Source organism: Dendropsophus ebraccatus, chromosome 15, assembly GCF_027789765.1.
Source record: "Dendropsophus ebraccatus isolate aDenEbr1 chromosome 15, aDenEbr1.pat, whole genome shotgun sequence".
In the NCBI taxonomy this organism is placed as follows: domain Eukaryota; kingdom Metazoa; phylum Chordata; class Amphibia; order Anura; family Hylidae; genus Dendropsophus; species Dendropsophus ebraccatus.
In genome coordinates, this window is record NC_091468.1 from 13635853 (window position 1) to 13661959 (window position 26107).

The 26107-nt window shown below is 44.8% G+C and overlaps 1 protein-coding gene across 1 annotated transcript; it reads left to right on the forward strand.

Annotated features, from left to right (window-relative positions):
* The first annotated feature begins 11701 nt into the window (after positions 1-11701).
* Positions 11702-24674, forward strand: NEK2 (NIMA related kinase 2). Its single transcript, XM_069955195.1, has 9 exons — positions 11702-12046; positions 15110-15327; positions 15445-15685; positions 15851-15933; positions 20577-20703; positions 21181-21400; positions 21871-21925; positions 22501-22574; positions 24182-24674. Exons 1-9 carry the CDS (start codon positions 11951-11953, stop codon positions 24403-24405), a joined length of 1338 nt encoding a protein of 445 aa, XP_069811296.1. The 5' UTR covers positions 11702-11950; the 3' UTR covers positions 24406-24674.
* The last annotated feature ends 1433 nt before the right edge of the window (positions 24675-26107 follow it).

Here is a 26107-nt window from a genome sequence, read left to right on the forward strand (position 1 = left end):
TCCTGATTTCATTCTCTTATTGGTCTGGTTGTGTTCTGTTTAGCCGTCCAGAGTATGAACAATAAAGACATATTCTTCTACTTGTGTTTTAGGAGGCGTCTTTGGTTTGTTTTTTTTTCCTCTTTCCAGTGCTTGTGAATGTTAAGCAAGAACGCACAAAAACAGACACAGACAGAAAGATTGCCCCAATCCAAACTGACTGACTTTTCTCCTTCATAGCCGGTGGGTGCTGCCCTTCAGATGCGGGCGCACACATCCAAATTCTGCAGAAATGAAGATCATCCGGCCTGTACTGCATCCTGTGATCCTCCCGGGTCACAAAACGGCCAGTGTCTTACTGTACATCATATGAACATGGCCTTAGGCTGCATCCAACTCCTGATGCCTCCGGTAATCAAATGCTGCACAACCGAGTTTGGATGGACCCAAGCGTGGTTGTGTTGCACTCATCTCTTGTCTGAGGTCATGGGATAAATTCATGAGATAGAGCTCTATTACACGGAGCAATAATCTACAGAATTGGGCTCATTTGGCAGATTATCGCTCCATGTAATAAAGACAGCGATCAGCCAATGAAAAGGATCGTCGGCTGATCGTGTCTGATGCGTGTCTGACGTACTGGCTGTGTGTATGTGTGATAATATATATAATGTACCTTGGTTTGAGTAACTTGGAGTGTTTTGGTTTAAGAGCTCCCTGTACTGGGTGGGAATGCGAGAGGAGGAGGAGGGGCATGGTCTGACCCATGAAGTCTCCCTCACCTTCCAAATCATAGCAGATCCATTTCAGGCTGGGGCTTACATCAGAGGACAGGACTGTGGAGGTAATCTCTCCATAGCTGTAACCCCTCTGTCCTTGGACAGACAGTGCTGCATGTATGTGCCCACATCTGCCCTGCTCATTCCTTCATGCTCCCTGCAGTCTGTCAGTCCTGATTGGTCCATGTTAAACACCCCCCCCCCCCCTTCCCCATTGTGGTCATGTGACCCCACAGACCTCTGACAGCAGCCCTGCTTCTCTATTCTAGCCCGTTGTACTACGCTACTGCTTTATGGGGATCTGCAGTTCCATCCTGTATCTACAAACTGCTGCTGTGTTATCAGGGTTATGCACTTACTATACATTATATACCACATGCTGATCGCTATACTGTAGAGTAACTTATAATATCACTTCTTGAGCTGTTTCTCATTGTTTCATTTGTTTTACATGTTATTCAGAATATAAAATCATTATTTTGGGGTGTGAAACCAATTGTCTGCATATAAGTGATTTCTTATGGGAAAATTAGCTTTGGTTTTAGAGTGGATTTTGATCACAAGCACGGCCCCAGAACGAATTATGCTCGTAATCCAAGGCACCACTGTATCTATAAATAGATAGATATCCCTTGCTGCACAAAAGTCGAGCCGTGTAATAGACTTTGTAAGCGAGCGCAGATCGTTGCTTGCTTACATAGAATATTGGTCGGTGTAATATGGCCCATAGTGATAGGACTAGTAATCGGCAAGGAGCTCTTCAGGGCCCAAAAAAACACAGCAATCACTGAGCTCAAGTAGATCAATGACAAAAAAAAAAACACTGGAGTACTTGTAAATAACTTCTATTAAAAAACAAAACAAAAAAAAAAAACCTTTTACAGTATTTATCAGCTGCTGTATGTCCTGCAGGAAGTGGAGTTTTTATTACAGTCTGACAGGGTGCTCTCTGCTGCCACCTCTGTCCATGTCAGGAACTGGAATAGAATAGAGAGCTAAGGTCCTCTAGACAAGTTAGATATGAATGTAACATGTAACACCTGCTGTAGTTCAAGTGTTTTATATGCATAGATTGTCAGAAATAACTAAAAACATTATATAAAAATTGTGCACAATACATACAATTGGTAGATAAAAATAGCGATTGAAGGTATGTAAATAGATGAATAAAAACTAAAAAAAAAAAATAGAAACATGGAAAATAAAGAATAAAGAGTATAATCAAAATGGGATATACAAGATATCAAAAATGTAATGAGGGTGGGAAAAATGCAAGAGTTGCAAAAAAGAGAAAACAACTCTTTTAGCATTTTTCCCACCCTCATTACATTTTTTATATTTTGTATATCCCATTTTGATTATATTTTTTATTCCCCCCCCCCCCCATTTTTCTATTCTTTATGCCTACTAAATAACTGGGATGTGCTGGGTCCTCCAGCAACTTTTCCTGTCCTTCTCCCTTCTGCTGAATTGACGTGGGACCCCATGTGTGATCGTACAACCTACGATTCTGAGATACTGAGCATTCTGGAAAACAAAGTAAAGAGAAGTGTAGCCCAGCAGGCGGAAGATGGGAAATAATTCTCTTTGGTTACAAAATAAAAAGTAAAGGAGGTGAAGACCCTAAGAGGAGGACATTACGTGCGCACAGCTGCTGCCAGTCCGGCAATACAATATCCACAATGTCCCTCTATAGGAATAATCTTATACTAATATCCCTTATTTATAGAGCAGTAACATTGCTAAGCCCTGTATATTTTATAGACTCACTTCTAGTCCCCCTAAGGTTCAGTATGTGCCATCTGCACTCCGCCATTATTACATCCATAGACGATGGGGACTTTTTCTTATTTAGTTTAAAGTGACACAGAAATCAACAGTACAGGCGATTTTAAGAAACTTTGTAATTGGGTTTATTAGCATTTTTATCAAAAAAGCAGTTTGAAGCTCTCCCCCCAGTCTTCATGGTTTTCTATGGAGAGGGGAGGGGTGGAGGTAGATGAGGCACCAAAACAGGACAACAAGGGGTTAATTTACAGCTGCATCACTGGGCTATCGCCTCTGAAGTCAGCACTGACCTCGGAATACCGGCTTTCACACAGGTCCCGCTGTGTTATACTTTTTTTTTTTTTTTTTAATCAGATGAGAGGGGGGGGGGGTGTGGCTGGGGCTGGGGAAAGCCTTTTTGAATGCAGATAATGGCATATTTGCCTAATAAACCCAATTGAAAAGTTTCCTAAAATCGCCTGGACTAATGATTTCTGCAAAAAAAAAAAAAACCACGACAGTGACCCTATAACCCTTAGGTGACCCTCCTTGTGTTTAGAGCGGGGCCGCGCTCTGAACCGCCGCGGTCCCGGATGCCACTTGTAGCCCGGGACCGCGGCTATTGGCGGGCACCGCCCGATTGCCGTGCCCACTAATAAATCAATGTGCCTGTCTCATCGATCTATGCTACATATCTATGCAACATAGATCTGTATGAGAGATCAGAGTACTTATACTAGAAGTCCCCCAGGGGGAATAACCCTAACCCCAGGGGGGAATAACCCTAAACCCGGGGGGATATAACCCTAACCCCAGGGGGGCTTACAGTAGTAGTGTAAAAAAAAAAAGTGTTATCAATAAAAAGCCCCCTCCCCTAATAAAAGTCAGAATCGCCCCCCTTTTCCCATGTTATAAATAAAATAAAAAAATACATAAACATGTTTGCTATCGCCGCATGCGTAATCGCCCAAACTATTAATTAATCACATTCCTGATCTCGCACGGTAAACTGCGTAAGCGCAAAATATCCCAAAGTGCAAAATTGCGCATTTTTGGTCACATCAAATCCAGAAAAATTGTAATAAAAAGCGATCAAAAAGTCGTATATGCGCAATCAAGGTACCGATAGAAAGAACACATCATGGCGCAAAAAATTACACCTGACACAGCCCCATAGACCAAAGGATAAAAGCGCTATAAGCCTGGGAATTGAGTGATTTTAAGGAACATATATTTGTTAACAATGGTTTGAATTTTTTACAGGCCATCAGATACAATAAAAGTTATACATGTTACATATTGTTGTATTGGTAACAACTTAAGGAACATGCATAACAAGTTTCACCCCAGGGTGAATGGCGTACAAACACATTCCCCCCAAATATAAGAAATGCGTTGTTGTTTTTTTCAATTTCACCACACATTGAGTTTTTTCCTGGTTTCGCAGTGTACTTTATGCAAGAATTCTGCATGTCATTGCAAAGTACAATTAGTGGCGCAAAAAATAAGGGCTCATGTGGGTTTCTAGGTGAAAAAATGCAAGTGCTATGGCCTTTTAAGCACTAGGAGGGAAAAACGAAAACGCAAAAATTTTAATTGGCCCGGTCCTCTAAGGGTTAAAGTTACCCTTTTGCAGAGTGCCATTTTTGTAATACTGATATAACCCATTGGCCCAGGCCGTGGATTGACCTCTCAGATACTCTTTGTATTCTCTGATGTCCCCCAGCAGTGGCCATGCTGTCTGTATACGCTAGGCTTGTATGGCACTAGATTTATTTGTCCACATTCAACCAGAACACCTTGGCACTACTAGAAGCGAATGTACCATCAGGTACATTGCTGTTTTTTTTTTTTTACCATAGTTTAAGTGCCGTGGGGATGCCGGTGCGGATGCCTTTTTTAAATGGCACCTGGTTCCTGCGCTCGGCACCGTTCTTTTCCCGAGCACTTGGCTGCCGCCCCCCAGTGTAGCGATAACCCCTCCCCTCTGTGACGCTACATTAATTATAATAAATCTGCGTCACAGAGGGGAGGGGACATCTCCACACTGAGGGCAACAGGCCTGCCCCTACTGCTCCGGGGTGGGCTGGTGCTCGGGAAAAGACCAGCCACCGACCATGGGATGGGATTCGCTCCTTCTAATGATAATCAATGGAGAAGGCAGGATGGGGCAGTGCTCCGGATGTGGATTCAGCTACTAACTGCATGGGAATGGCACAGAGGAGGAAGAGACATACCTTGTGCATTAGGCGGCTACTGGCAGGTTAGATTCGTCTTACCTGCTGATGGTTCCCCTTTAAGGTAAAACAAAACAAAAAAAAAACAGCGATGTACCTGATGATGGTACATTCGCTTTAAGCGGCAAAAGTCTGATAGAATGGACTATTGGGCTATCCATGTAATCAATAGTGCTCAATGTAAGATCATCCACTCCATGCTATCAGTAGTGTTAGAAGGAAACAACGTGGCACTCACCAAGGCTACCTCTAGGTTAGTGCCACTTTTTTTTCTCTCTAACACAACGGACACCCCCAAGAAAGTCTTCCCAGAAGAGTGGAAGCTGTTATTCCTGGAGCGGGAGAGCGACTCCATATTAGTGTCTATAGATCTAGAATGGGATGTCCTGAAAGCTCCTGTAGGTGCCCCAATAACTTTGTCCATACAGTGATTCCCTCCAGAATGTAATAATGTAGAGCATGGTATTACACACTGTCTGGAGATCTCACCTGGCCCCTACTGCTGTGCTGCACATTAGTTGCAGATAGATGGGAGTACAGCGCGTCCTGCTATCGCAGCTGCTAGGAGAACCCATCTTTCCACGTTGTCGTCCAAAGTTCGGTGTGATGCCGGGTGTAATGATTAACCATATGACCGCTGCACTTACAGAGAGGCACCTAGGCCGGGGGCCAGTGTGTGCAGTGGTGCGCGCCGCCCCTCATATATACACAATATGTGGTGATGCTGCTTTTATTGACGTTTTCTGCCATTTTCCTATTTTTTGCTGAACGTGAACCCATGCAACTTTCTATAAACCATTGAATTATGCGGATCTATGAGGCTGTGGGTTCGGGATTAGAAGCATATAGCGGTGCTTACCTGTCTGTCCCAGGTCTGAAATGACCAAAATATTATTTGTTTTGCAATGTAATCCTCTCCCCTATTTTGCCCTCTTGCTACTTCCTGGTTGAGAAGTTGCAAATCCCAGAATGCATTGCTTTCTTAGGCTATGTTCACACTACATAAAAGTACGGCCGTTGTTGCCATCTGCAACAACGGCTGTACTTTGTACGGGTGAACAATACCTATTGTTCTATGGGATCCCGGCCGGGGCGTATATACATCGTATGCGCTCCGGCTGGGATCCTGTACGGGGCCGCAAATAACTGACATGTCAGTTTTCTGCGACCGCAATTTAGTGAATTTCGCCCGTAGGAAACTCTGTCAGTTCACATAATGAAGCTCCGGCGGCTTGCTACATTGATCACTATGGGAAGTTCTGATGCGGGCGCGCATCAGAACCCTGCGGCCGAAAGATCATCCGGCCGGTACTGCAGTACCGTCCGGAATGATCCGTGCAGAGACCGGCCGCTCCGTGACCTGGCCAGGTCTCTATACATAGTGTGAACATAGCCTTACAGCACTCCTGTCAGTCTCAAATATGTTGCCAAATATTTCAGTACATAGCAGACTATAGCAGACTTAATCTTTAGCATCTGCTGCATTCATTCCCTGTCTGCTCCTCTGCCAGTGGCATTGTTTAGCATACTGCAATCACCCCTCCTCATTCTTTCCTAAATGTCCCAATAAAAAGAAAAAATAAATAAATGTGCACATGACGGAGCTATTATTTAGGGGGTGGAGATTGACAAGATCTTGCCATGCCTCCTAAAATAGCAGATGATGCATTGTGTCCAGAAGGAGGAGCCGGGGAGGTACAACACCACACTGAAAATGAAAGGACTACACAACTTCCTGCCAGGGATATTTAAAGCAAAAACCTGCTGAAGCCAGTATTACTAGTGATACCACTACAGTAGTAAGTTATATATGCTAGTGTGATAGCTCTAATGGATTAAAGGGGTTGTTTACCAATTTTTTTTTCTTTCAAATCAACTGGCCCCAGAGATTTGTAATATACCTCTATTACAACATCTCAAGTCTTCCAGTACTTATCAGCTGCTGTATGTCCTGCAGGAAGTGGTGTATTCTCTCCAGTCTGGAGAGCAGAAGAGGTTTTCTATGGGGATTTGCTACTGCTCTGGACAGTTCCTGACATGGACAGAGGTGGCAGCAGAGAGCACTGTGTCAGACTGGAAAGAATACACCACTTCCTGCAGGGCATACAGCAGCTGATAAGTACTGGAAGACTGGAGATTTTATTTTTTTTTTTTTAAAAGTGAATTACAAATCTTTGGCACTTTCTGCCACCAGAATTTTTTTGGGTGAACAACCCCTTTAAGGCAGGACTCTACAGCATGCCATTGTAACTGTGCCCATATGTGGTGGCCAATGACTCGGCAGTTTTGACGGCATATTTGAACAACAACAATAGGTCAGTGCTTCTATTTTTTTTTCAGCATGCTGTCACAATCCTTATGGCCCTGGGCTTATAACTTGTGTGAAAGAAAAGCAAAAAAAAAAAAAAAAAAAAAAAAAAAGCGGCATGTGAGTGTTTTGTGTCCAAGTATTGTGGCCTCCTACCTATGTGTTCTCTATTAGGGTGGGTTCACACTACGCACATCCGTGTGCCTTTCCCCCGGCTCCATAGACACCATTCTATGGGCCGGCGTATTCCGCTATCCGCCAAAGAAATGACATGTCACTTCTTTCGGCGGATAGCGGGATACGCCGGCCCATAGAATGGTGTCTATGGAGCCGGCAGAAAGGCGCGCGGACAGCCGACGGAATTTCGCTGATATTATCCGCGAGAATTCCTCAGTATGAACCCACCCTTATGCAGCTTACACACCATTCTGTCAGGATGGAGTGTTAGGAGATATAAAGACACTTCTGAGACGAAGAAAGAGGAAGGATGTCGTCGATGGCTATTCCTACTTTATTCACCCTTGAGGCGAGGTCGGAAATAAGTCCTAGCAGATGTATGTGACATTGAGTTGTCCGCCTGTCCCCTTATTTGAATATGACACAGAAATAAATAGACCATTCAGTGTTCTCCTGGGGCAGAATGTGTCACCGCTGCCATCTACAGGACACTGTGAGCGACTACAAGGAACCATATCATAGCTATAGTGTTCTAAGGTAAGCTGTGTATATAGCCGAGCAGATCTATACAATCCCTGTCACCCCATAACTAATAACATATATTGTAGAAGCTTAGACATCTACACATTCTACAGGAATAAAGTTTAGTCATGTATAGTGAAAAAATGATGCTTGCCGTTTTTTAAGGTATCACCTGTCAGCATGGTCACTATGTTTTCAAACAATTTCCCTTCCCTGGACAACCTGTCACACTCCAGATAGCATATAATAACATATAATAGCATATAATAACATATAAAATAATGGGAGGCATCACAAGAGGCAAAGATGCTAAAGATGAGGAAGTAAGTTTGCATTATACATTCATTATTTTTTTTGTTGTTATCATGTTGTAAAACAAATCTGAACTTACCAGAAATCCAGGTCCAGTCTCCTGAAGGCAGCTATATAACAGCTATACTTACTTGTATCCAGGTCCAGTCTCCTGAAGGCAGCTATATAACAGCTATACTTACTTGTATCCAGGTCCAGTCTTCTAAAGGCAGCTATATAACAGCTATACTTACTTGTATCCAGGTCCAGTCTCCTGAAGTAAGCTATATAGCAGCTATACTTACTGTAACCAGGTCCAGTCTCCTGAAGACAGCTATACTTACTTGTATCCAGGTCCAGTCTCCTGAAGGAAGCTATATAACAGCTATACTTACTTGTATCCAGGTCCAGTCTCCTGAAGGAAGCTATATAACAGCTATACTTACTGTATCCAGGTCCAGTCTCCTGAAGGCAGCTATATAACAGCTATACTTACTTGTATCCAGGTCCAGTCTCCTGAAGGCAGCTATATAACAGCTCTACTTACTGTATCCAGGTCCAGTCTCCTGAATGCAGCTATATAACAGCTATACTTACTGTATCCAGGTCCAGTCTCCTGAAGGCAGCTATATAACAGCTATACTTACTGTATCCAGGTCCAGTCTCCTGAATGCAGCTATATAACATCTCTACTTACTGTATCCAGGTCCAGCCTCCTGAAGGCAGCTATATAACATCTCTACTTACTGTATCCAGGTCCATTCTCCAGTTTTGTGCTTGTTGAAGAAGAGAGACTAAACACATGATGTCCCGGCCAGTACAGAAAGTCACGGCTCAATGTGTCCATCAATCACATGACTGCCTTCTTCATTGATAACTAAAAAAAATAATAATAAAAAAAGTCCCCATAATAAAAATTCAAATGTCTATTTTTCAAATAAACTCCCAAAAGAATTTACGGCATCAGGGTTGTCCAAACAGTAAACTAAAGTATATTGATCCCTCACAGTGAAAGCTGTAAATGGGAGAAAAGTATGCCAGACTTGCTGATATTTGGACACATGGGGGGATATTTATGAAGGCTGTGCCAATGGTGTACGGGGGGGGGGCATGGCCGGGCCTGGTTTACCATGATTTACGCATTAATCATGGCAGAAATCTACACCTGCTTAGGAGCATGTCTTCATAAATGTCCCCCACAGTGTCCCAAAAACATGGAATAAAAAGCGATCTCATCTACCAATAAAAACACAGCTCCATACAGCTATAGGGACCATTTACACAGGAAGATTACCGTATTTTCCGGCATGTAAGGCGACTGGGCGTATAAGACGACTCCTGACTTTCAATCAGATTGTTAGGGGTTTGCCTTATACGCCGGAAAATGTTAACCCCAGCCTGACGGCAGCGCTGCTACGATCAGGCAGGGGTTAACTGCAGCTAAATGAATGAAATATCAAACAGTTAACTCACCCAGGCCCGTTCTCGGCCTCCGTGTGTCTTCTTCTCCGCTCCTGTTCCCCCGCGCAGGCAGTGTGACGTACGGGAGCGGAGGAGGAAAAGAAAACGCGCGGAGGCCGGGAATGGGCCTGGGTGAGTTAACTGGTTTTTTTTGTTTTTTTTTTTAAATGGACGCGCCATACGGTGGGGATGCGGGCCATTTTTGAGCCCCCCACCGTATCGGGCGACCATACCCGGCGTTTAAGACGACCACTGAATTCTCACAAAATTTTGGGGGGTTAAAAAGTTGTCTTATACGCCAGAAAATACAGTATCTGCCAAGGATTTGAAGCCAAAGCCAGGAATAGACTATAAACAAAGATCAGGTCATAAAGGAAAGCCTGAGATTTCTCCTCTTTTCAAATCCATTCCTGGCTTTGGCTTCAAACCGTTGGCAGATAATCTTTCTGTGTAAATGGACCCTTATAGGGACCAAAATAGGGCAGAGTGCAGTCAATTTATTTTTTGTTTTGTTTGTTTTTTTTATACTAGGATTTGACCCCAACAAGGATCAAGAGCCGTCTTTCCCCATTGCCGCAGCATATAGAGACCACCTCACCTGTACCCTGGAATCTGTACAGGCTGCTGTCCCGGCAATCCATGGCGCCCAACAGTGCAAGGATGGGGAACCTCTGGCTCTCCAGGCATGATGGGTATTGTAGTTTTGTGGAAGGCAGCAGGTTCCCCATCCCTGGTCTAGTGCCTCTCCCAGAAGGGGGCGCTCTGAGCTGCAGGAACCAAGTAGTCTCCCCTAGGTAACTGCCCCTAAATATCCTATAAGCCTGATATAGACAGCTACTAGAGATGAGCGAACCGGGTTCGGGTTTCGAGTCGATCCGAACCCGAACGTTCGGTATTTGATTAGCTGGGGCTGCTGAACTTGGATAAAGCTCTAAGGTTGTCTGGAAAACATGAATACAGCCAATGACTATTTCCATGATTTCCACATAGCCTTAGGGCTTTATCCAAGTTCAGCAGCCGCCGCTAATCAAATGCCGAACGTTCAGGTTCGGATGGACTCCAGCATGCTCCAGGTTCGCTCTTCTCTAACAGCTACGCATAATACCGGCTCTGCGGCCATAGCCCAGACACATAGAGCTGTGCAGCATTTACATGTGAAGGGGACAGAGACACTGGATGCAAATAGCTGTAATGTAAGAACCTGCGTATTCCCCCGTCCTAATGGAGGAGCTGAGAATGGAGGGGCTGCAGGGGAAACAATGGCGGCTTTGTGCCCCTCCGGCCCATTATCTGCTCCTCATTGTTGACAAAACTAACCAGAGGTCAATGCAGTATGGAGCCGGGGGTGTAATGATGGACGCTAATACACACCTGGGGCAAAGGGTCGCTCAGATCTCAGCACAGAAGTATTTGTGGGGTTTTTTACAGCCAAAAAAAATGTACAAAATATATAATACTGGATAAGTCACATCCCTGTCATTTCTGGGGTCCATTCAGCCCCCCTGTGATGCAGTCATGAGGTGGGGTCAGGTATCATGGCCGCCGGGTTACAATGGTTTTCTTTCAGATGAGCTGGTGTCAGAAAGTTATACAGATCTGTAATTTACTTTTATTTAAAAATCTCCAGTCTTCCAGTACTTATCAGCTGCTGTATGTCCTGCAGGAAGTGGTGTATACTTTCCAGTCTGACACAGTGCTCTCATGTCAGGAACTGTCCAGAGCAGCAGTAAATCGCTGTAGAAAACCTCTCCTGCTCTGGACAGTTCCTGACATGAGAGCACTGTGTCAGACTGAAAAGTATACACCACTTCCTGCAGGACATACAGCAGCTGATAAGTACTGGAAGACTGGAGATTTTTTAGATAGAAGTAAATTACATATCTGTATAACTTTCTAAAACCAGTTGATTTGAAAGAAAAATATTATCACCGGAGTACCCCTTTAATAAAGCTCCCTTATTCAGTTCACCTCACACGTAACCATGTCATCCCAGCACCAACCTGTTGTACCTGTCCTGAGCTGTAGGTGGCGCTGCGAGGCTACGGCTGGAGTCACCTGACCTAAGCCCAACTTCCCTTCATAACGCCCGCTCTGGGATCGCGCCGCGTCCGTCGCTTAGTAACAACCTTAGCCCCGCCCATTGATCGGTGACGCTTCCAACAACAGCTGGAAGGGCGCATTCTGTGTTTATCGAGAACGACCAATCAGCGAATGAGTTGGTAGGAGCCGTTAGCCAATCAGGAAGGTAGATGCGGAACGGCTAGAGCCAATGAGTGCGCTGGACAGTGCGGAGGCTCGACATTTAAACGGTTTCTATTGCTGAAGTGATTCAGCTACAGGTACGGGGACTCTCCGAGCTCCGGTTATACCTGGACGAGTAGTGTGAGGTGACAGCGATCGTGTACAGCCGGTAGGAGACGTCTGGAGACATGCCGTCCAGGGTGGAGGACTATGAGGTGATGTACACCATAGGCTCCGGCTCCTATGGGAAGTGTCAGAAGATCCGGAGGAAAACTGATGGGAAGGTAAACTGTGGGCTGTAGCGGGTAGTCACAGCGGAGCAGGAGGGGTGCTGGTTGGTTTTGCCGCTGCGTTATCGCTGTGTGTACAGAACTGTACCTGATATGTACACTAGGGGCGCTGTGCTGCGAAGCTGCCGTTAGTCACGTGGTTACTTCACCTTGTGCCAGCCAAATCACCTGCATGTCCTGCGCATGCGCACACCGCTGCACCACCTAACTGATCAAAGGGCCATAGATCTGGATGGAGCTCTGTCTGCGTTGTGGTCTTCTACAATAAGTCGTGTTTGAGCTTAGAAAGCTCTGGCACATTGGACCAGGGGTAGGGAACCTTGGCTCTCCTGATGTTGCAAAACTACAACTCCCATCATGCCTGGACAGCCAAAGCCAGGCATGATGGGAGTTTTAGTTTTGCAACAGGAGAGCTAAGCTTCCATGAATTGGAGGATCATGGTGACTGGATGACCTTGTTACATATATTTATGGTATATTCTGGTTGTCGTTAGAGCCTTTCCTGAAATGACAACAATTGTACACCCTGTTAGGGCCCTATTCCACGGGATGATTATCGTTAAATTGTTTGAATCTAAACGATGATTGTTCGTTTAAATAGCTGTTAACGACTGAATGAGAAATTGTTGATCGTTTAATAAGACCTGGACCTAATCTTATTGATTGATCGCATTAAATAAGACATCGTTCGCAATAGCGGCAACAAGACGACCGCAAGAACGATCGTAAGTAATGATTATCGTTCCATGTAACTGGGTGAACGATTTCAGGTCTTTCGCAAAAGCGGTCGTTTATTGTTAACGATTATGCGAACGATAATCGTCCTGTGGAATAAGGCTCTTAGTGTAGGTCTGACTGTTGGGACCCCCATTGATCAAAAGAAAGGGGTCCCGTGCCCCTCTGCCTGAATCGTTATGGCTGACTATGTGCTTAGCCGCTCTGTCCTATGGGACTGATGGACATAGCCAGTTGCTGCGATTCATGTCACTATTAGCAGCGTTAGAGGGTAAGGGTGTTATTTCATGGGCCGAAGGGGGCCCGATAATAACTCTAAATGAGCACCGATCTGCTGAGACAGGCCGCTCAGCCTATCACTGGCTGCGGCGGTCCCGGCCTGTGATTGGATGAGCGTGAGCGGCCTGTCAGCTGACACAGGCCGCTCTGGAGCTGCCGCACGCGGGACCCGGGGTGAAGTGGACCGCAAGAGGAGCCCTGCAGCATGGATAGGTAACGTATAGAGTTTGGAAGTTGTCATCCGCCGGCCGCACACCGCTATTACATGTAGCGATGCACGGTCAACACCCGACAACTATAGATCGGAACCTATATCAATGATCAGCTGATGATCGTTGTGTTTATTACATGGAGGGATAATTGGCCGGATAAGGGCTGACTATCGTTGCGTGTAATAGGACCCTAAGTATAGACCTGCGACGTGACCCATCGGCGCCCTGCAGTCACTTTGTGGGGGTGCTGGACTTTTGACAGGTACGGCACCTGTCCATCATGTATCTCAATACAGCCATCATGTTATGGTGTTTATACTAAGCGATTATCATTAAAAGATTCATGATAACGATCGCATTTGAGCGATAATCGGGTCACATAAACACTGTGCACGAGCGAGAAATCGTTCATCATGATCTTTCAGCATGTTCCGAAATCATGGTTGGTCGCTGATAATTCACCGATCGCTTTGTTCACGGTATGTGTGAGATGGGCTTAAGCGATCTAAAAACAATCACAATAACTTCTTCAAACAATTTATCTCTCCATCTAAACGCTGAACATTATAAAAACTAAGTGTTGCTTCAATTATTGGACCATTAGATTGCAGCATTGAAAGGGTTAAATGACTGCCATGAACAGGATCACTGCTTACTATCATTAGCAATCTGCTACGTAGTCGCCACCTGCTGCATATGGAGTGGCCTCAGGATTAATTAAAGGACAACTCCGGCGAAAATTTTGTTTTGGGCTTATTTAACACACATTACAAAGTTATATAACTTTGTAATGTGGTTAAATACCCGGTCTGGCCCCCTTCCCCCACCCCGGAAGTTAAAGAATATATACATTACCGATTACGGTCGTCACGGTCCTCTTCTCTGGTGTCGGGTGATGCTAGAGCTGGGGGCGGTCCGGGTCTTCTTCCTCCTCGGCGTCTTCATTGAGAGTGAATGGGAGAGAAAAGGCTGCTGGTGCACATGCGCACCAGCAGCCTTTTCATTGGCTGGAGCGCATCACATGGCTTCCAGCTTGCTCAGCCCTGATTGGCTGAGCTTGCTGGAAGCCATGTGATGCGCTCCAGCCAATAAAAAGGCTGCCGGTGCGCAAGCGCACTGGCAGCCTTTTCTCTCTCATGGACCCGGAAGCAAGAGACATCGCTGGACGGCGGAGGCAGGTGATGGTGAGGCGGACGGCGGGCGAATGGAGTGGCGATCGTCACCGGAGGGATGGTGAGTATGGTGTCTGTGTGTGTCTGTGTTTTTTTTTTTTTTTTTTTTTTGGGGGGGGGTCCCGCCGGAGTTGTCCTTTAAATGTCCGGGTCAGTTTTTACAGCGACATCAAAACAGTTAAATGGGTGGTTCAGCGCAAAGAAAAAAAAGGAAGAAAATTCTTTCAAATCAACTGGTGCCAGAGATCTTTAATTTACTTCTATAAAAAAAAAAAATCTTGCATCTTCCAGTACTTTTCAGCTGCGGTATGTCCTGCAGGAAGTGGTGTTTTCTATGGGGATTTGCTCCTGCTCTGGGCAGTTCATGATATGGACAGAGGTGGCAGCAGACTGGAAATACACTGACACAGTGCTCTCTGCTGCCACCTCTGTCCATATCAGGAACTGCCCAGAGCAGCAGCAAATCTCCATAGAAAACCTCTCCTGCTCTCCAGGGTTGAAAGAATACACCACTTCCTGCAAGGCATATGAAGTTAAGTGCTGGAAGGCCTGAGATTTTAGAGGTGGTGGATATGATGATGATCTTTAAGTGTACAGGGGGTGTGTTATCCTGTTGGCGTGGCTGGAAGTAACTAAATCAATAAATGTGTGTTTTGCAGGTGCTTGTGTGGAAAGAGCTGGACTATGGCACCATGAGTGAGTCTGAGAAGCAGATGCTGGTATCCGAGGTGAACTTGTTACGGGAGCTGAAACATCCCAACATTGTGCGCTACTACGACCGTATAATAGACCGAACCAACACTACACTTTATATTGTGATGGAGTACTGTGAGGGAGGAGACCTGGCTAGCCTGATCGCTAAATGTACCAAGGAGAGGTAGGTGCCCTAGAGCGTAAGAGGGAGCTGGGCTGTCACTATTACATGGTTATTCAGTGCTGGCCATAGAATGGTGTAAAGTACAGTGCCTGTATTACCATTTCTTCCCCTTCACAGGCAGTATTTAGATGAAGACTTCATACTGCGGGTATTCGTGCAGCTCGCTTTAGCTCTGAAAGATTGCCACAAAAGGAGTGATGGCGGTCATACAGTTCTCCACCGGGACCTAAAACCTGCCAACATCTTCCTTGATGCCAAGAAGAACGTGAAACTTGGTGACTTTGGTTTAGCCAGGATACTACACCACGACACCAGTTTTGCAAAAACGTTTGTTGGCACTCCGTATTACATGTCTCCTGTACGTATCTGGTATTATACACTGGTTTTCAGGTCTGGGTACATGACAACTGCCAGATCTTAATGAGAGTTTTATTCTACTACTCTGCATGTTTCTAGGGTGTGTGTGTGCATACTCCATGTAGGCTGTGAGGTTAATGATTTTTCTTCACCTTACTTTGTCTAGGAGCAGATGAACCGAATGTCTTACAACGAGAAGTCGGATATATGGTCTCTGGGTTGTCTTTTGTATGAACTGTGCGCCCTTTCGTAAGTACCATGTGCTCTGTTTTCAAGGAGGGAATACATTTATACAGTAAGAATTTGGTTACTGAACACCTTGGCATTCGAACAGAAGCTTCCTCTGAAGTTTTGCTTGGTATGTGAACAAAAGTCAGCTCTAACCAGTGTTGCCCTTAGCGGAGGCAGGAGCAGGCGGCTATTTGAACTTGCTTCTCCCTACTGCTGGGATCAGCTCCTCCAGCCCCTGGATCAGACCACCACCGTCTGCTGCTTGGTGGTTCAGCAGCCGGGGGCATTCACCCAGCCACAGCGTCTACCTGACGGGGTTCACCTCCGCTGACCTCCTTGGACCTGTCACCAGGCCACTGCCATCCTCCTCCAACAGCCACCGCTTCTGTTTCTCTCTGCCGCGCTGCAGCCGGGTGAATGTCCCCACAGCAGCTGCCTAGCCAGCAGGCAGTGGACTGTGGGGGCTCCAGGAGGGTAGTTGGTCAGGTCCAGGGGCTGGAGGAGTTGTTCCCCACAGCAGGGAGAAGCAAGGGTGGCGTGGCAAGTTCAAATAGCAGTCCACTCATGACTTATTCTGCTGCCGGCAATCCCTGCCTCTTTACAAGGAGTTCCCCACTTTTTTATCAGTAAGTAGTGATGCATCTTGCACAATTACTCACTAAGTCTTTACACTTTGAGGGCTGGGTGCTCTGCACCTGACCCATGGAGTGTAAGAACCAATTAAAAACTTTTACATCGTTCCCTATAAGAGCACACTGCTCTGTTCTGGAACAGCTTTCCAGAAGAACAGAGGTACAACAGTATATAACTTTATAAAAGCTGGGTGTACAGTTCTCAGTTACCTCCAAATGCCCCACCTGGGGAAAAGCTTAAATGATTCTCGTTTTGTAGCTGTAAGTCTTGGCTTTCTACTCGCTTCTAAATTGTCAGCTTAAGATGTGGAATGAGTAGTGTAGAAAGATTAAAATGACAGATTTGGAATCTGATTAGGAGCGAGAGCTGATGTTTAAGGCCCTATTCTTGCGTTCATAGCTGCCTACCTGTAACTGCAGAGAGAACCTAGTAAGGCTGGGCGGTATACCGTGAAAATACCGATAGTCTCTGGCGTCGGTTAACCGACCTCAACTTTGCCAGGACGGTATCTGCGGGATTTCACATGTTTGTGTGCTGAGCAGCGACGCAGGATGTGGCTGCAGCGGATCGGATGAAGGATCACTGAGCTCTGACACTACAGCCTGGGGAGAGCAGCCGCCAAGTGCAGCCTCTAATGGTGCGTTTACACAGGCAGATTTATCTGACAGATTTTGGAAGCCAAAACCAGGAATGGATTTAAAAAAAGAGAAATCTCAGTCTTTCCTTATGACCCATTCCCTGTTTATGGTCTGTTCCTGGCTTTGGCTTAAAAAATCTGTCGGATAAATCTGCCTGTGTAAACGCACCATTAGTGTCCTGCGCTCCCCTCCTGGGCCTCTCTCCCCGGTCAGCACATGCAGCACAGAGCCGAGGACCGGACTGCTTCTGCTGGAGTGACCGCTCTGCCCCCTCCTGTCACTGCCAGGACCCGTCCTTTCAAACAGGGCAATTGCCGCACAGAGCAGTGACCTGGAGCCAGAGCGGTTCCAGAGGCTCCAGTCACTGTGCACTGCCACAGCTCTCCCCCTCCGAGTAACTAACAGCAGCAGCTCTCATGAGGTAACCTCTTCCTACTATGTGCCGCTGCCGTCCACACAGCCCTCCTCCATCACCAGTTTCCGGGAGGTACACTCTACAGCCGCAGGGTTGTAGATCATCTCCTCCTGCACGGAGGAGCCGCTTTCTTGTTTAGCTGCAGTGCTTTGTCTATTATCACTGACACCTGAGGCAGCGGTTTCTCAATTCTCTATGTACACAGAGCATAGCAGAGCTGTCTCAGTTCATGGACACTACACACAGGAGACTACCGAGACAGCTCTGCTATTGTAGAGACCTGTCCCCCCTCGTGTGTGTGTGTGTGTGTATATATATACAGAGACCTGTCCCCCCCCCCCCCCCCCTCTTGTTTAAATAGAGCTGTATAAGGGTATGTTCACGTCACGTTTTTCTCCAAGTCGGGCTACACGTCAGGAATCCGTGAAAAAAGGATGGGTGCAGCCCGATGTGCGATTGACGGCCACATTGACTTTAATGAGCAGGACAGAGTCATTATGTGACTGTGTTCTGCTCATTTGCTGAACGTACACGGCTTTTGTGCAGGACTCAAAAGCACGGTCGACCAGATCCTGCACAAAAGCAGTGTACGTCCCGCAAATGAGCAGAACAGTCACATAATGACTCTGTCCTGCTCATTAAAGTCAATGTGGCCGTCAGCTGCACGTTGGGCTGCACATCCGCATCCTTTTTTCACTGATTGCTGACGTGCAGCCCAACGTGTGGAGAAAAACAAGATGTGAACATACCCTAACTCTGCTGAGACCCCTAATAATGACAAATAGACTAATTTCACAGCCTTGTGTTGCTGCTTAGTAAGTTACTTTTTTTTTAAACAAAATATCCTGAGTTTGGGGCGTGTCATAATTATCGTTACCGCAGCTACATGTGCGATAAACCGCGATATTGAGTTAGGCCATTATCGCCCAGCCCTAGAACCTAGGGCTAATAGCTTTTGATGGCCCCAATCACATCACATGTCCGTATGGGGCCTTGATCTGTGACGCAAAAAAACACAGATCCTAGTGCAGACCTAACTTCGCAGCACGGATTGCTATCTTTAACCCCCTTCCTGTCAGTAACGTGTGTGTGTGTGTGTGTGATATATATTTACACATTCCTACTGCATGGGGTATGTGCAGTAGGAACATCATATAATAAATATATATTCCTGCACTGATGGAGCTTCTGATGTGTGCAGGACCGCTGTAGTGAGTGGTCCCACACACATCAGTGTGTCTGGGGCCAGTGGTAATAAGAGGCAGCTTTAACCCCTTAAACGCTGCAATCTATAGCAATTGCGGCATTTAAAGTGACACTGTCACCCCCTTTGTGCATTCTGACATCTCTACACAGGTGTAAAGGGTAAATTTTTCATACCTTATTTCATATCATAAGTCATGGTGCTTGTTCAAGTAAAAAGTGTCCTTTTATCAACTGCAGACTGTATTAAGTGGGTGTGGCCTCGCGGCATTAGCACCACTTAGCCCCGCCCACAACGGCACCGTTGACTCCCATTGCTTGGCCGACGTAAAGGGGGTGGGGTCTAGACCTTCGGCCAGCATGTTCTAATGGCCGGCGAGGGGGGCAAGACCAACTGTGGTGTGGGTGGGGCTAAGTAGCGCTAATGCTGTGAGGCCCCGCCCACTTAACTCAATCTGCAGTTGATAAAAGATGACTTTTTACTTGAACAAGCACCATGACGTATGATATAAAATAAGGTATGGAAACCGCTAAATTTACCCTTTACACCAGTGTAGAGAAGTCAGAATGCAAAAAGGAGGTGAGTGTCACTTTAAGGTACTCTGACAGAACAAGCATCTGTCACGGAGTGATCAGGACCCCCGCAGCCATGCTGCCGGGGTCCCGATCGTTTGTACCTACGGGCAGGGGTAAGTCTTACCTCTGTCCTGTCCAGTCGGTGATCTGTGTAGAGTCTCTACTCTCAGGCAGGCTCTATACATAGATCGCTGATAACACTGATCTATGCTATGCCATAGATCAGTACATGCAGTCTTTGATTGCATGTTTTTACAGTTATAGAAGTGTTAAACCCTTATTACCCGCCCTCCCAATTTAAAATACCCCTTTGCCCATTATAAAAAAAAAAAAATATATATAATATATATATCGTAGTGTGCGGAATTGTCCGATCTATTAAAATATCAAATTATTGTTCCTGCACAGTAAACGGGGAGGGGGACACACACACACACTCCAGGATTGCTGATATATTAAAAAAAATAAAAAAAATATCAAATTATAAAGCAGTTAAAATGTTTGTTACACCAACATATTAAAAACTAGAGCTCATGGTGCATAAAATGACACCAACCAGCCCTATAGGTGGAAAAATAAAAGCGCTATGGCTCTTAGAAGACAGGGAGGAACATTGCATTAATCTGATCTGGACTCTTGTGCATCAAAGGGCTCTGTCTTGAAGGGGTTAATGTAGTGCTCTATAAAGCACACGCCACTACTGACTGCATCCCATGGATATATCAAAGTATCGTAGCACTCATGAATACTGTGCAAAGCTGGAATCTGGTTCATACTAGTAATGGAGCAGCAGGCACAGGTAGGTGATGAGTAGATAAAACACATGATGCCTTTGTCTTTGTAATTTTAAGTTTCTGCAAATAGCCATTTTTCCTTTGAAGCTGAATACTATACTATGAACACCTCCTTCCCCACCTTAGTCAAGACAGGGAGGGTGTGAAAGGGAGGAAGTGTGCACAGTATAGCTTAGCCTTTGTCAGGCATGTCAAGAGTAATAGATTGCAGAACTGCTGACCTGTGGCTGGGTTATATAGTCGGGGAGAGAGTGTGGCAGAAAAAAAGGCCACGATCAGGTCTTGAGTCGCTCCCATCTTCATCTGGTAGTACTGGATTTACATATCCCTTAGCTTCCATAGTGAACAGCTGACTGTGGGGGTGGTACTAGCCTAATACACTTTTTCCTTGTTTTTCTTCAGGCCACCATTCACTGCCTATAACCAAAAAGAACTGGCAGAAAAGATTAGAATAGGGAAATTCCGCAGGATTCCCTATCGGTATTCAGAAGAACTGAATCAAATCCTCACGAAAATGTTAAACCTCAAGGTGAGTGTCTTAAGATATTTCTTACCTGAATAAAACATGTTCTTTAAAAAAAAAAAGCCTGCATACATCCATGTAATTTTGTAGTCTATGAAAAATGAAGATTGCCAATGAAGTGTCATCTGTGGGCTGCCCATAGTCATGGATCATGTGAGCCATAGGTCTATGGATCCTGGACTGCAAATATGGTTCTCTGGCCTAGGGAAGATTCAGTAACTAAAGTATATAACTAATGGTCAGTAGGTGGCAGCATCACACAGTGAAGCTACTTCATACCACTTGTCTGTAAAAAAAATAAAAAAATAAATAAAAAATAATGGACCGGGAGAACATGGAAGGACTATTTATGTCACTATAGCATGTACTTCTTGTAATGTAAAACTTGAATCCTCAGTTGCAGTCAAGGCCTGCAGTGTTGTCACCCACCAGCACCTTACACCATACGTGCTTTGTAGATGTCCATTTTCCTTTTATTTATAGGATTACTTGAGACCTTCCATTGAGGAGATACTGCAGCACTCTCTATTAGCAGACTGGGTTGCAGAAGAACAAAACAGACTATCTGAGAAGCGCGGTCGCCGGTCTACAGAACAAGAGCGTCCCCTCCAGCCGGATCCAGTCCTAACTGAACTACGGTTAAAAGAACAGCAGCTGCTGGCACGGGAAAAAGCTTTGCGGGAACGGGAGGAGCGACTGGAGCGTAAGTTTCTTTTTTTATTATGACTTATGACTTAACTCCTTAAAGGGGTACTCCCATCTCAAGTAATATTTGAAGCTCTCCTTAAGTTAAATAATTTTTTTGCACATACAATCATTTATAAAACTTGTCTTTCTCCTGTTATGCTGCACTTCCTATTATTGATGACTCGTGGTCTAGGTTACTGACCATCTCTCTGCTCTAAAAATGGTGGGCTCGTTGGTTGGTTTCAGTCAGACCACTGCTTTTAAAACAGTGTGGTGGTCTGTAAGCTAAACAAGCTGTCAACAAGAAGTGTAAAAGAGCAGCATGTCTTAAGGAGACAAGTCTGATAAATGATTTGTTTTGTTCTTATTGCCCTACTCCTGCACGCTAATACATTTTATACTCTGTGCCATAAATACTCAGTCACATGTTAAACATATGACTTGGAGCCGTATTTGCTCCAATTAAATATATATATATTTTCCCAGAGCGAGAAAGGGAGCTGTGTGTACGAGAGAGACTTGTAGAAGATAAACTGGCAAGGTAAGATGCTGTGTCTCCTGATATCTAAAAAATATGAAAAGCCTCTGTGGATGAAATGTCACTCTAGGGAAATGGCCACTTAAATTCCAGGGAATTCTGCGAGTTCTTGAATTAAGTTAAAAGTTTTAAATGTAACTTTTCGGGTATCAATAGTTGAATCTAGTTTAAGAAAACTTTGTAATAGGTTTTATTAAGCAAAAGAGTTTCCTTCTCTACTCCAGAGCTGTTTTGCAGCCCTCCCTCACTTCAGAAGAACCAGGACTTGTGTCCATTGTGGTCTATGTCTGTAGGCAGTGATGACTGGCAAAGATCATACATTCTCGATATGAAAAAAACACTGCTGACTTTTCTTAAAATATAATATTTATTCCAAAAGCCTGACTATGGTTTCTCTAATTGGTTTATATTTGATGCTTCGTGGCTAATCTGGAAGCTAAATTCTCATTATAAATGTCTGGCTTGCATCTTCTCAGTCAGCAGTGGTAAACTGTACAAAGCTGAAGCTTCCTCATCCGTCCATACTATGTATCTCACATCTAGTGAATTTCTGACCTGCTGCTTTTCCTCTCTTTTAGGGCAGAGAAGATGAAGAACTTTAATCTCCTCAACGAGCAGCGGTTTTATGGTGCTGGTCAGGAGAATGGACTAGGTACGAGAGGCAACCGGAAGGCTCTAGAAGCTTTAGTTGATTGGCAGAACTTTCCAATGTAGCCTTATAAAAAAAACTTTTTTTTTTTTTTTTTAGTTGTAGGATGTGAGATTTATCTTGTTTGTTATGTGTAAATAAATTATATTTATAGTGGTGGTTTTTTTAATTTTCTGTGCTAAATGCACCAAATAAATGTTATAGACTTTGTTGTAAAGCAAAACTTACTTGTATCCAGGTCCAGCCTCCTGAAGGCTGGTTGAAAAAGACTAAATGCTGGAAGTCCATCAGTCACATGACTGCCTTTGTGAGTGCTCAGATGTCTGAGACTTCCTGCGTTTGGTATGTAAAATATATAAAATTTACTTTTTACTTAACAAGCACTAGGAATGAGTGAATTTATGGTATTAGCAAAGCACTTAGCTAGGCTTGCTGCCTCTAAACACCATGACATTTCTCTCTAGAAAGGCACCTGGAGCAGAGTGGCACAGAGATCACGCGTAGCAGACTAACTGCCAAGCCTAGCAAAGTGCTTGGCTAGTACCATAAATTTGCTCATTTCTCATCAGCACAAGGCTAAAAATCTGCTTTCAGGAGATTGGACCTGGATGAAAGCAAGTATAGATTTGTTTTACAGCATCACAAAAAATTATTGTAAGTTGCCAACATGCTTTGTTTTAGATTTTGAAAGTTATGATTATAGGGTACTGTCACCACTGTGCTGTTCTCCACGTAGTGGATATGTCCTATGCCATAAAAGCGCTGTGCATGAGCATAATTTTAATTATGGGACTTATTAACAACTTGATCCTCCAGTTGTTACTGTACACCAATTAGGAAGATAGCTGCATAGTGATACTTTATGAAGCACAAAGTATTAGTGTAAGCCAACATGACATTGAGGGGTTACTATCTCCAAGGATAAAAATTGTATATTGGTTAAAAGCATTATACCATGTCCTGTCTCTAGCTAGGGGTTTACACCTTGGATATACACAAGATGATTTCATTCTTGCAGACAAGTTTTGAAAGCAAATGGTTTTACAGAACCTATCTATATACCACAACTATGCTTTATATGATACCTAAAAGTACTCGAAGATTTGGCATGGGTGTTGGTTCCCCTGCCATTTAGAAAGGAATTGCAATATGATCATCATCCATTGGTCAGACATCCCTTTATGACTAGGAATTTCTGTTAGAACTTGCTTCCCTGTTAGGAAAAACTTGACATGTTGCATATACACAGCAAACATTTTAATCTGTCAGGGTCGACATGTTCAGACTCTCAACAGCTCATTAAAATAATGGGGCAGGAGTGTGTGGTTAACCACGCTCTTCTTGCACTGTCTAATAATCTTTGGGGGTCTGAGTGTTCTCCCCCCTTTTTCTAATGATCATAAGGGTTTGGAACATGCTGCTGGATTAAAATGATTGTTGTGTCTATGCAATTGGTCAAGTTTTTCCCCTTATGACAGGGAGTTTACAATGAGGTAGGATTGTCTTTGCTTTCCACTGATATCAGTAGGAGCTCTCAGGTATATTGGTCATGTAATTGTAATGGCTTACAAACTTTACATGTGTCTCACCACCTTTCCTTCCATTTAAAGATCCTTCCTTGGACCGATCGACTTCTTCTATACGGAGTAAGAAGAACGTCCACTTTGGTACTGAAAGTAAAGAGAATCGTAGTGGGAGCAAATATCCCCCCACCCAAGAGAAGTGTACTGAACTAAAGCAGCGGCTGCAGGCGGCCAATGTGCGAGCGCAGGCCCTGTGCGAGCTGGAGAAGAACTTTCAGCTGAAAAGCCGCCAACTGCTGGGCATGCGCTGATATCACTGGTCACTTTCCATGTGACTCTAAGCTAAAGGCTTATGGTGGTTTTATCTAACAAAGATTCAATGTTCTGTGAGCTACCTGTGGCCTTTACCATATTGGTAATGATTCCAGAGTTTTTGTTTGGATGTCTTAGTGCCTTATGGAAGCAGTAGTGTCTGATAGTTGTTCGATTTGGGGACTGAAGTGTTTGTCTTTTATGCTGTTAACGTTACATATTTGTTCTGTTATGTATTTTGAAAATGTAATTTTTCCCTAGTGTTAAAGGATGTTTTCTTTTAACATATTGCTTGTTTTAAGCATATCTTTATGCTGATTTTGGTTTGTATAGTAAAAAGGGATTCTCACCTGCTCTCCAGATAAGCAGGCCTGGGAGATTATTGTAGTGTAGAGAGGCAGTCGAAGATAACCTGTTTGTGCATGCACTTTTGTAAAACCAGCCTGATCTAGCCTTGCTGCACAATAAGGGCCCTATTACACAGCACAATCTAGAGAAGGAAGTGAATGCTAACCTGTTACACTCACAGACAGCAAGGGCAGGAGGGGCTCTCAGATGATTCTTAGATCACCCAGGTGGCCCATCGAAGATAGCGGTGGGTGGCTGCCACTGCTCCAATTACACAGTGATGAGTGGTACAGTGGCTGATACCACAGGGATATGGGGTCTGCACCTCACACCTTACAAGATGCTGATACCACAGGAGACATCACAGGGATATGGGGTCCGCACCTCACACCTTACAGGATGCTGATACCACAGGAGACATCACAGGGATATGGGGTCCTCACACCTTACAGAGTGCTGATACCACAGGAGACATCACAGGGATATGGGGTCCTCACACCTTACAGGATGATACCACAGGAGACATCACAGGGATATGGGGTCCGCACACCTTACAGGATGCTGATACCACAGGAGACATTACAGGGATATGGGGTCCGCACCTCACACCTTACAGGATGCTGATACCACAGGAGACATCACAGGGATATGGGGTCCGCACCTCACACCTTACAGGATGCTGATACCACAGGAGACATCACAGGGATATGGGGTCCGCACCTCACACCTTACAGGATGCTGATACCCCAGGGGACATCACAGGGATATGGGGTCCTCACACCTTACAGGATGCTGATACCCCAGGGGACATCACAGGGATATGGGGTCCTCACACCTTACAGGATGCGATACCCCAGGGGACATCACAGGGATATGGGGTCCACAGCAAATGGGCATCTGTTGCTGAAATATTTATTATTTTATTTTATATTCATAATATTTATTATTTCTTTATTTCATGAAATAAATCTTCCTCCAGGGGTATGTGTGGTAAGTGAGACATTATTTGGGTCCTATAAATGTCTTACAAGAAATCCGCATGCCGCTGGGGGTGGATTATACCTGAAAGAAACGCCAGGATTCAGCAAGTTCTCTTCATGCAGCTTCAGGCTTTGGATCTCTAGTTAACTAATCTTCTAGAAGCATAGAGTCAGATATAGAATGTTCTCCTGTATGGGCCCTTTGGTCTATGAACGATTCTCCACCTGCTGACGGTGGTGACATTTCCAGGACACGGTGACATGTCTCTTATCTTTACTGCCTGAAGGAACATTGATCGGATACACCTGGGTCACAGCTTGTAAGGTTGTGGCCGTGTCAGAGATTAGATTGGAAATAAAGAATATTAACCCC

Bases quoted from the DNA above. Each gene is read 5' to 3' on its own strand.
- NEK2 (XM_069955195.1), top strand. From the start codon at position 11,951: ATGCCGTCCAGGGTGGAGGACTATGAGGTGATGTACACCATAGGCTCC. The intron at 15,686-15,850 runs GTACGTATCTGG...TACTTTGTCTAG, and splicing joins CTCCGTATTACATGTCTCCT to GAGCAGATGAACCGAATGTC. The intron at 21,401-21,870 runs GTAAGTTTCTTT...ATATTTTCCCAG, and splicing joins ACGGGAGGAGCGACTGGAGC to AGCGAGAAAGGGAGCTGTGT.